The following is an 11,595-nucleotide window of genomic DNA, read 5'->3' as shown; positions in this document are numbered from 1 at the left end:
AGATCTGGCAGCTGCGTGGGCACCTGGTCTCCGATTGCACAGGCAGGATATACCGTTTCCGTGGAGGCCACCAGCAAATAGCTGTGGCTACGTAACCCTGGCAGAGGAGAGGGATGAGGAGAGGGAGGCATCCTGAGCAAAGCAAAAGCCCCCAAAATGTCACCAGAGGAGCACAGGAGGGAGCAGACCCAGATACCCGGGCATCCAAGGACAGCACATCCTGCAGTCCCATCCCATGCCATACAATGCTCTGCTGCCAGGGCAGTCCCCTCTTGTGCTGCCCAAGGGCACGGAGTGGCAGGGCCTGAATGCACCCATGAGACATCCATGCTGGGTTTCTGGGAGGTTGCTGGGACATGGCACGAAAAATCACCATGCAAGTCAGAGTTTGTCTTTTAGAAAATGTTCTAGGTTTGAAGTTAACCCGGCAGCTGTTGGGGAGCCGTCGTGGTGTGCACCTTGAATTCTCCTTTTCTGGGGGAAAATGTTATGTCTCGGTCCTATTCACAGCTTTGGCTCCTTTTGCCTCTTTTCCTTTTGGTTTAGAGGATTTTAATAAATCCCCCTTGCACTGGTGCCTTCAGATCATGCAACATCATCTCCTTTTCTTATCTAGCGTAGATTACCAAATTTGACACATCCGTGAACTAGAAGGGACCACTGGGATGAGCTGGTTGAACATTTGGTGTGTCACGAGCCTGGACCAAGCCTGCTAAACACCTCCCTGAAAGTCATCACCATGGTAGGGGATTCATTCTCCTCCCTGCTAAAATTTCCCTGCTAGTGTTGAATTCAGCCCTGAGTGGGACCAGACTGGAGTGGTGTGGTGGGGGTGACCGGCTGCTGACTGTCCTCACCATGACCATCACAGGCTTTGGCCACGCCGCTGTCCCCCACCACCCCAGTACCAAGTTCCCATGGGGTGGTGCAGGTCACAGAGTCTGCAGCAGAGCCCCAAAGCCCCTCACCTGAAGGTCTCCTGCATCCCAGCCCTGCCTGTTGGGGAGCTGAGGCAGAGCAGAGGTGGGGGTCTCTGAGCAAGCTGCCTGCAACTCCCCATGCCTAAGCCCTGCTTTGCCTTTGCCCTCTGAGGGCTTTTTGAACCCAGTCCAGTCACCTCTGGGACCTGGAGGGGTCAGAAGCAGATTCTGCAATAGATGGGGCTGGTACAGCCGCAGGTGGCATCAGCCTCTTGGCCGACTTGTTGCACTGGGTACGTCTGTCTGCTGCAGTAGGCACCGTGTCTTCTGGGAACAGCACAGCTCCTGTGTCCCTACATCCATTTGCCTGTGCTGTTCCCTCCAAGAAATAATCCCACCTCCCTGTCAAGCACCTCCTCAGCCTTTGAGGATGTTGCCTTGAGGGGCACTTCTGAAAACAGAAATTCATAGGAGTTCATAGAATTACAGAATCATAGAATGGTTTGGTTTGGAAGGGACGTTAAAGGCCATCCCATGAGCAGGGACACCTTCCACTAGACCAGGTTGTTCAGAGCTTCATCCAGCCTGACCCTGAACACTTCCAGGGATGGGGGATTCCTACAGGCTCAAGATTCAGCCTCTCCCCCTTCCCAGGGCAGCAGTGACACGTGTCCCAGCCTGAGATGTCCCCTCAGTGTCACACCGTGTGCTTCCCCCACTGTTCACCCAACAGACGCCAAACACCCGAGGGAGGTTGGAATAGGCCAGAGCATCCTCGTCCCAGATCCAGGGAGAAGGGCACATGGAGTAAAGCACCAGGGGTCCTGTTTGCCCACAGGGCTGGAAGCCACCACGACAGGGGACAGAAGTGTCCCCTGCCATGAGCATTGCTGAGCCTTCACAGCACTCCCAGCTCCTGCTCACTTTGGTCCTGCTCCTGCAGCAAAGTCCTGCTGGGTGGGCAGAGGGCAGCCGCTGGCTCTGGAAGAGCCGAGCAGCTCCTGGCAGGATTCTGAGCCAAGTTCTGCGGTTCCTTTGTGCCAGTGCCTCTGCCCAGCCCCTGGGAGCCCCTGAGGGCTCCCAGGAAGGGAACAGCAGTTTATAAACTGGAGTTCCTTCCCTCTTGAACTCTTTCTCTTCACATTTCCCTGCCAGCTCCAGAACACTGGGCGTACAAAGATCTTTATTCCCTAAATACATCTCTGATTTGCTCTAGGATGATGCTGCCCTTGTGTTGAATGAAGCACACGCCAAGGCTATGCCTGCCAGCAGCCCTGGGACTGCCACAAAATCCCTCCTGTGCCCTCATGGACAGAGCTGCAGGTCCCTGTGACACCCACCACCCCATACAGGGTAGTGGGAGCAGGGGTGGGGGGACACAGGCTCCCGTTGGGGCTCAGGAGAAGCGCCCTGATAGTTTGCAGATGTGATTTCATTTTTCAATTGTTTCTAATTTGCTTGAGGTTTTTTTATTTTTTTTTTCAGTTCTAGAAAAGAGACAATTTCTTCAGGGAGTGTTAGCCACAAGCTTCATTTGGCATTGTTTTTTAGTCAATTGGTTTTTCTCATACTATTAGGAATATTGTGTTACATAATGATAAGCTGCAGTGACTTACAGGGACTATAAAGGGAGGCAGCGTGGGAGTGCAGAGCACCAGCCGCCCTCCCCACCCCATCACCTGCCCTTGCTCTGACCTTCAGGAGGTCTATCATCTCCCCAGGTCTCGGTTTCCCCTCCTGTAAAACAGGGTTGATCCATGCTCCAGCTATTATCTTAAAAGCTTTTCCATCCTTAAGTCAGGGGGAAAAAAAATTTTTCCCTTTTCTTCCATCCTGAGATGAAGGCATGAGGATTTTCCATACCTTTTCTACCACAGCTGAAATTCATCTGAATCTGAGCAGGTATGACATCATGCCAAAGCATCTCTCTCCCTGCAGAGCTAAGCTGTGGATAAGAAGCTAAGACAGGGATGAGAAGGAGTCACTCTGCCCACAGAGGCATTTTCCAAAAGCACTGGACAAGTGAAAACAGGAAACCGTAATTGAACTAAATCTGCCTCTTTAACCTCATTATTAGGATTGGGATTATATGCTTCGGAGAAAGTTCAACCTCTGTTTAAAATCTGAGGAGATGTGGATGAATACTGTAAACCACAGGGAGAGAGGGAATGTTCCTGCACTTTGTGAAAAGTCCAATTGGAAGGAAAGACAGGGTGGCATGGAATGGCAGTTCAGCCTGGTGCCCTCCTTCCAGACAGCATGAGGCTGTTGTTGGAGTGAGCACTAAAAATCTCTGGGGAGCCTGGTAATTTGCTCTCTCTGCCTGAAGATTAAAGCAAATTTTCCTTCATTTCCATATTTAAAACTGTGTCCACATCCAGTTGGGAAAGATGACGGCGTCTCAGGTTACTTCGTACACTGCAGCCAAGCTCCTGCAGATCCGGCCTCTGCCACCTCTGCTTCCCCCACACAGCACCTGGTGCCCTCAGAAAACCTGACGGCTTCAGCTGCAACAGGAACAGCAAAATCCATCCTTGGGCATGGATTGCCCTGGCCAGGATGTGCAAGCACTGTGTCCTGCTGCTGTTCGTGACATGGGGCAGCTTGCAGCACCTGCCCTGAAGGCGGAGTTTGTACAGAGACCAATCTCCAGCAGCGTCACCCTGCAGTGAGCTCTTCCTCAGGTGCAAAATTGCTGACAGCAAAGCACACTGGGTCGGCAGACGGAGAGATTTTCCACCTGTGCAGTGTTCATGAGCTGAACTCTGGAGAAAAGCAGGAGCAAGGCAGAAGCTCAGAGGTGAAGAGTTATCTCAGGGGCATGTGCTGTTTCTTTTACAGACTCTGCTGATCCTGAAGCACTTCAAGAATAGTTAAACAATTGTTAAATAGTACTTAATCTTCAGGCTGGATAACAGCAAAAGCAGCCACTGGCTGCCTAGTGACAGGCAGCTCCATAAAAACACCCACTCAGGAGAGAGGGAGTTGGGATGCCTTGGCCTAATCCTGACGGTACCGCACACCTGGACTCATTCCAGCTGCTGACATTCCCAAACCTGTGAGCTTAAAATGAAACTCTGACTTTCTGGCTGTTCAGGCCTAGTTTGCAAAGACACAGAGCACAAATGTGCCACATCTTGGCTCTGGGCTCCTGGAATTGCAGCTTGGGATGTCAGGGACCCAGGCCTGGAAATGTTGGACTTAAATCTGTGGGCTGAGCAAGCATCCACTCCTCACCAGCAGTTTCTCTGGAGAATCTGCCAGCATGTGGCCCAGGACTGTGGGGGCTGAGAGTGGGACTCTACCAGAGTCCCTGAGACTCTACTGAGAGTGGGACTGCCCCTCGGGGGAGCTGGTGGGGAAGAGGAGTGGGCAGGAGCTGGCAGCAGGACAGGGGCAGAGCAGGAGCGTGGCTTGTGCACAGGACGCCGCTGGCTCAGCGTGACCCAGGAAATTAAATGAGGAGAGAGAAGGGGGCTGGCTTTCTCCTTGGGTGTTCATTTTTATACACTGAATTTCCTGCTTGGGGAATCTAAGGGCACCCCACAGCCCCTCCCCAGGCTGTCCCAAAGGTGGAGGTGGGCTGTGGAGCAGTGGGCTGCCCGTCTGACTCCGATGGAGGAAGAAGCGTTTACGGTAGAGGTGACCTTTCTAAATCCCTGCTTTGGACAGACATTTCCAATAAGTGCTGAAGAAAAGCCTGCCAGTTCCAGCTTTCTCAGCCTGCTCTCCATTTTCCTTCCATCCTCTCCAGGCTGAATTTAATCCGAGAAGGTTCCTTTGAGCTTTTGTGTGTTGCTGGGGGAGATGTGGGCGCACAAGGGATCGCGTTACAACTTTCATTTCCTGAAATGTTTGAGGGAACATCCAGGGTTTTATCCACACATCAGGCAAAGTTGAGGGCTCGGATTTCAGGTCTTGTCACTCAGCTGTCACCAAACAAATGAGCCTCTCAGAGCTGGAGACGGAGAGAGCTACCTGCTATTCATGACCCCAAAAGCAGGTGATCACTCATGGGAAAAGCAGGTAGAATTAATCATTCTGCTGTTCTCCATTTCCTCCCCCTTTTTTGGCTGACCTGGACACAGTGTGAAATCTGTCCTGGGGGGTGAACGGAAGTGGGGGGGAGGGGGGGGGAATTAACTCCTTCCTGCTGGTAGAAATACAAAGCAGAGCGAGGTGAGAAAGAGCTCCAGGCTGCCTCCCCAGGCTGGCTCTGCTGTGAAAAGCTTGCTGCGAGGTCAAGCCTAATCGAGGAGAGCTCAGCAACCTGTGCCTGGCTCAGCTCCAGGGCCTCCCTGCTCCTACCTGACGACTGGCCAGGGAGTTATTTCCAGGGGGATGCCCTCAGCACCCTCCATCCCTCCTTTCCACCATCCGCCTGTTGCCAACCTCATCCCTCTCCCTTTTGGGGAAATAGAGAGCCGGGGGGTGGGTAGGGGTCTGAAGCCGGGGGCCTGAAACTACCCCCAGTCTAGGCAGGTGTGTGCTGGAAAGGGGGATTTGGGCAAGGGGGGCATCCCATGGCATCTTCCCCAATCCTTTGACAGCCAACCCTTTCCCTGCCTGCAAGCGGGAAGCGCCTCTGCACTGTTTGCTGTGAAAGTAACTCCTGGTTTGCGAGTCCTTGCTTGGCTTTCCCGCCGTGCAGGGCTGGAGCCCCGGGCAATATTTATCCTTCCTCTTCACCGAGCCCGTGGTTTGGGAAAAAAACGGAGCTGGAGCTTATCCATCCTCGAGGCGTAGAGCCCGCAGCTGCTCTCCCTAGAAACCTCCTTCATTTCCCCGGGGGTTCCCCCTTTTCTGCCCGAGGGGATGGGAGCGGCTGCGCTGCTTTCTGACGGATCACGGTGGAGCTGGGGAAGGGCGAAGAGGGCGAGCCTGGACCGGAGGGCACGGACCGACCCGTCCCATCCCCTAAGGTCCCGGCGGGTGGCACAGCGGGACCGGTCCCCTTCCCCAGCCGGACAGCCGAGGTCGGGGTCGCCGCACACCGAGACAGGGGGGTCCATGCTCCCCCCGCAGCGCCGGCTCTTTCCCCGGCTCCTTCCGCGGCCGCAGATGAACTCAAGCAGCTGCGCGGCCCCCGCGCGGTTTGCGCGTCCATGAGCGGGATTTGCGCTCTCCGCCCTCGCCCCCACGAGCCAGGCGCTGTCCCGGACGGCCGGGAGGTCCCCCCCTGCCCCGGCCATGCCCCCCCAAAAGGGTCGTGGGAGCAGGAAGCCTGGCGGGATCTGCGCCGGGTCCCCCGAGGGGGCGGCCGGGGCCCGTCCGGAGGGAGGAGAGAAACTATCCCAGGATCCCGGGCCCCGGCTCCCGGCTCCCCCGCAGCCGGAGCCGAGGAAGGCGAGGGGTGGGCACGGATCCGCTGCCCCGTCCGGCCGCGGGTGGGGGTTCCGCGAGGGGCTCTGGAGCGGGGCCGGGGGCCGGGGCCCGCTGAGGATCGAGCGGGAGGGACGCGCAGCGCTCTGGCCGGGCAAGACCCTCCTGCAGAGGGTGACATTTCTCCACGGCCCAAGACCCCGAGCACAAACACGGCAGAGACATAAATAAACACGCACTTAATGATGCAAAACGCTCACAGGGAGGACCGGCACCAACGAGGCCCCGACGGGGCGAGCGGCGGGGCCGGGCGCTCCCTCCCGGCCGGGCACCGGGCTATCTCGGGGCGACCGCAGGCAAAACGGGTCCTCCAGCCGCGTCCTTGCCCCCTTACGAAGCCACCGCCTTCCCCGCAGCCCCGAACCTCCGCTGCAGCCCGTGGGGAGGGGGTGAGGGTGGGCAGAGGGGCACGGGCTCGCCCCTGCAAAGAAAAGCGCAGCCTGGGTGTTCTGCTATCAGCATTGTTTAATTTAGACTGTTTAGGTACAATAGAAAATAAACCCGAAAGCACATGCGATTTTTGGTAACAAATACTCGAGACAGGCAGCGTCATCCACGGGCTCTCTGCAAGCCGGAGGAGGAAGGCGGCGAGCGGGCACAGACGGGAGAAGGCAACGGGGAACTGGCGGGGCAGTTTAGGAGAAAATGGCTGTCGACTTTTATTATTACTATTATTATCCTAATTTTTAGCCACATTGATGCATTTCACCACCGAAGAGGAGAAAGGTGGGGGACGTGGGTCCACGGGAGCCCACTCAGTATCTGCCTCGCACGGCCGCGGTCAGACACAGGCACTTCGTAAAACTCTAATACTGCAGCTTTTGATTCTTTTTCCCCACTCTTTTTTTTTTTTTTTTTTTTTTTTTAGTTTAAACTATATCGAAATCTTTTTGGTAAGGCTAAATATGAAAAATGTAAACGTAACTTCTCCTCCCGCCTCCCACTCTGACACAGGGCTCAGTACAGCGGTTCTCTCCCTCTGTCCCCGTCCCAGCTCCTCGAGGACCGGGCCAGGAAGGAGCAGGGATGCGCCGGCAAACCCTGCCCCACCGCGCCCGCGGTGCTGGGATTTATTTGGGTGGAATCGGATCCAGCTGGGGTTGGGGTTTTTATTTTCTTCCCCCCCCCTTTTTTTTTTTTTCCTTTTTTTTTTTTTTTTTTGTAATTCCCGTTGGGACTTCATTTGAACTCGAAGGGCTGGTGAGGGTTATTGCTGCTCTCTGCGTTTGGCTACGTGGAAAAAAAAATAATTAAAAAATCGTGGTGATGGTGGGAAGCGCTGGGGGGGAACTGGAGCAAGAGCCGATGTGGGGTTGTGTGAAAAGAGCCGATAGTCCCGTTAAGAATCAGCGGGTGAGCTGTAAAACCGGGTGCTGTCCTCTATGTACAACCCAGAGCCTCTGTCCCCGAGCAGAACCTCCTCTCCGGATACTCCGGCCGCCCGCCGAGGCCCTTTAGGATCCCAGATCCACCAGGCTGGACGTGAGGGGTCCCAGCAGCGAGTCCTGGAGCTGGTGGCCTTGGAGGCTGTGAGGGGTCTGGGATGCGGCTAAGCCGCTCAGGGAATAGCCGGAGCTCCTGGCATGGTTGAGGTTCCCCTGCAAGAGCAGGACCGAGTTCTGATCCGGGCTTTGGGGAGGAGAAAACTCTTCCTCGGAGCTCGACATGAGGGGTTTGCTCCCATCCAGAGGCGAGAGTTGGTTCGGTTTGTTGGTGGCCGCGTTGTTGTTTTCCGTGTTCTCTCTGCGGAAAGGCAAAAAAAAAAAAAAATATATATATATATATATGTATAATCCCACAACGGGGATGTTAGGGCTGGCATGAGGCGGCGGGGATGGGCATTGTGCTAATGTCCCCCGTAAATCCTTCGCGTTTAGTTCCAGCGTGGGAGCAGATGCTTCTCAAGGGGGCAAAATAAGCCTTATAATTTCATAATGGATGGTCCCTATTTCTTTTACACCTCCTACAAATAGGTACACTGAACAGACCGGTAATTTAGGTGAGGAGGGAAAATTGGAGGAAGGGATTTTTTTGAGGGGCGGTTTTTCTTTCTTTTTAATTGAAAATGAAAGTGCGGCCCGGGACGAGCAGGGTGGGGGATTTTGTCTAGGAGGCTCAGTGTGGAGGTTGCTGAAGGAGATGCCCTCCGTGGCTCTCTGCCTCGCCGGGCCGAGCGGCCACCTCGCACCGAGGCCACCGCGTCGCCTGCCGGGGTGGCCTCGGCCCGGGGCGGCGGCCCGGCCCGGCCAGCGCGTCCTCATCCCGGTCTCCCTCTGGTTCCCCCCACCTCTCCATCCCGGAGCTGCATCTCTCTCCTCCGGGCTTCAGAGCTACCCTGCCCGACCCCCGACAACACACGACCCGGCATTCCGACCGCTTCCCGGAGGCTCCGGGTCCGCATCGCTCCCGGTTTCCTCGGGGAGGCAGGCAGCAAACAAAGGCGGCGGAGCGGCCTGGAAGAGGACGGTGAGCGGCTCGTTGTTCCCCCAGGGCAGGTGAGGTCGAGTGGATCTCGGGTGAAAAACCCATTTGGGTTTCCACGGAAGGGGAAAACACAACGCGGTTTACGGAAAAAAAAAAAAAAGAAAAAAAAAAGAAAAAAAAAAAGAAAAAAAAAAAAGTGGGGGGGATTAGGAGGGAGCTGTGTGTTTTCGTCGCTCCCATCCGGCTCCGGGAACTCGCCGCGCTCTCGGAGCAGCTCCCGGGGCTCCCAAACGTCCCCCGCACGGCGGAGCAAGGAAAAAAGCGGGGGACGGAGGGGTGGCACGTACCTTTCCTTCGCCTCCGCCGCTCGGTCCCGTTGCCTCCTGTTCTTGAACCAGTTGCTGACCTGGGTAGTGGTGAGACCGGTGGCTTCCGCCAACTCCCGCTTCTCCCGGGGGGACGGGTAGGGGTTGTGGGCGTACCATTCCCGCAGCACGCCCCGGGATTTCTCCTTGAAGCAGTAGCTGGTTTCCTCGCCATCCCAGATGGTGCGGGGCAAAGGGAATTTTCGGCGGACGCGGTATTTGCCGACGGCGCCCAAGGGTCTGCCCCGCAGCTTCTCGGCTTCCACGTAGTGCGCCTTCAGCCAGAGCTGCTGCAGCTTGGGGTGGTTGTGGGGGGAGAACTGGTGGCTCTCCAGGATCTTGTAGAGCTCGCGGAAGTTGCCGCGGTGGAAGGCCACCACCGCCTTGGCCTTGAGGACGCTCTCGTTCTTGTGCAGGTGGTCGCAGGCCGGCAGCGACCAGAGGAACCGGCCCAGCCTCTCCAGGTTCCCCCCTTGCTGCAGCACCTCGCAGACGCAGGCGACCTGCTCCTGCGTGAAGCCAAACGACGGCAGCATCGACATGGCCGAGCGCGGCGGCGGCCGCAGGAGGACGAGGAGAAGGAGGAGGACGAGGACGAGGAGGAGGCGACGGGCACCCCGCGGGAGCGCGGCGGCGGAGGGGCGCGGAGTAGGCGCCCGCCGGGCCCGGTCCCGGTGCTGATCCCGATCCCGGTGCCGGCCCCAGAGCGGGGAGGCGCTGCGGCAGCCGGGGGCGGTGTGTCGGGCGAGCGGGGATGCTCGTCGCGGTGCCGGGGGGACTTTGTCCCCGCTCCGCCGCCGCCGCGCTTAAAGCGCCCGAGCCCCCGCGCAGCGCTGATTGGGCACCCCCGGCCCGGCCCGGCCCAGCCCGGCCAGCCCAGCCCAGCCCAGCCCAGCCCGGCCCGGCGGGCAGAGCCTCGGCACGGGCGGGCGGGGCCTGGCGGCGGGGACACGGCCCCGGCCGCGGCTGCGCGTCCCGCCGCCGCCTCTGCGCGGGTGCGGCCCCGGCGGCTGCGGGGGGAGCCCCGCCGCCCGCGCCCCCGGGCGCATCTCCGGGGAAGCCGCTGCCGGCGGGCTCTTGTCTTTCTTTCTTCCATCTTTTTTCCGCCCCAAAACTCCTGCCCCCCGCCCGCTCGCCGTCCCCTGCCAAGGCAGCCCGTGTTAAATTACCTTAGAGCTGGGGATGAATAAATACTGCTTTAGTGAAGAGCTGAATAACGCGCGGGGCCCGTGCGCCCCTTCCTGCCCCTCGCTCTGCCCCGTTCGCCGCGGGGGGGGCCCGGCGGGTCGGGGCAACCCCGTGCAGACCGCGGGCAGCAGCGCTGCACCCACCGGCGGCGCTTTAATTAGCCTAATCCTCATTTGCACACCCCCGCTCAAAAGCAATTATTTAAAAAATTAGAAAACAATTAGGCTCCCTAAGCAAAGATAATCTATTGTCAGCAGGGAGGTGAGGACAATGCGGTGAGATAAGGGCAGGGCGCTGGGGGCCGGGGGTGTCTTTATGGCTGTATTTATCTTTGATTAGATAAGTCGAAGCCCGTATTTTAAGCACACTCCAGAACGCTTTGGATTCAGGAATGAGTTCGTTCCGCGGGTGCTAAGAGCCATCGCGGGGCTCTTTAAAACCTGTTTGTCCTCACTAAGACAGTCGGATTTATTTGACCTACCAAGTCGGATTTGAGTTTACTGCTCCAAGGGAAGAGGAGCCCGTTCTCGGCTGAGGAGGAGCCGCAGGGCTCGGAGCCGGGGCCGGCGGCGCTCCCGCTGCCCGCTCCCTGCCCGCTGCCTCTGCCCGCGCTACGACGTGGGAAAGGCCGATATTTTCCTAAATCCGTATTGTTGTTTTTCCCACGTACTTCGCGTCTCGGGTCTGTTTAAATTAAGCCCCTGCCACCCAGTCTGTACAGCGACTGTACTATGTCCGCTGGAGTCAGGGCGCTTCCATATCCCATGACCATGTGTCTGGTAATTTTCCCTTGCCATTTTATTTTAGTACTTATGATGTTGCAGATGAAGTCTTAAAGAGCTGCAATGTCCTCCCAGAAGGAATGTCTACTTGGAACAGATCCTTATTGACAAGGCAGCTGTGTGGGGACCGGAACGAAGCCTTAAACCCGGCTCTAAAATCAACTAATACCCTAAAGTCTGGAGCAAGTGCGCAGATTTATAAGGCATGGACTCGCCCGCGGCCACGTCCTGGAGGAGCAGCGCCCTGCCCAGCCTGGGGGTGGGCTCCTCCATCCCTCATTTCTATTGTTATTAATTTAAAATTTTATTTTCTTCTTTCTAATGAGGGGCTCAGCTCGGGAAGAGCACGGACCTGAGGGTTTGTGACTTCTGGATGAGGAGGAGAGAAACGCAGCGCGGGACTGGGGGAAGACCCTGGGCACTATAACGAGAGCGGGCTTCTCTTGCCCTCACATTTCTCCTTTTTTTGTTGTTCTCTTTTTCTTTTCTTTTTTTTTTTTTTTTTCTGCTGTAAAAGGCCGACCAAAACAAACA

The 11,595-nt window shown here is 56.9% G+C and overlaps 1 protein-coding gene across 1 annotated transcript; it reads right to left on the bottom strand.

Annotated features, from left to right (window-relative positions):
- Nucleotides 1-7,127: 7,127 nt before the first annotated feature.
- On the bottom strand, nucleotides 7,128-9,881 carry SIX1 (SIX homeobox 1). The gene is made up of 2 exons (XM_082283064.1): nucleotides 9,074-9,881; nucleotides 7,128-8,045 (listed from the first exon to the last, which is right to left on the bottom strand). Exons 1-2 carry the CDS (start codon nucleotides 9,631-9,633, stop codon nucleotides 7,757-7,759), a joined length of 849 nt encoding a protein of 282 aa, XP_082139190.1. The 5' UTR covers nucleotides 9,634-9,881; the 3' UTR covers nucleotides 7,128-7,756.
- Nucleotides 9,882-11,595: the final 1,714 nt, after the last annotated feature.

The sequence above is a fragment of the Coloeus monedula genome (assembly GCF_965178545.1).
Source record: "Coloeus monedula genome assembly, chromosome: 6".
Taxonomy (NCBI): Eukaryota; Metazoa; Chordata; class Aves; order Passeriformes; family Corvidae; genus Coloeus; species Coloeus monedula.
Note: the sequence above shows the minus strand (reverse complement) of the source record. Positions and strands in the feature narration are given on the sequence as shown.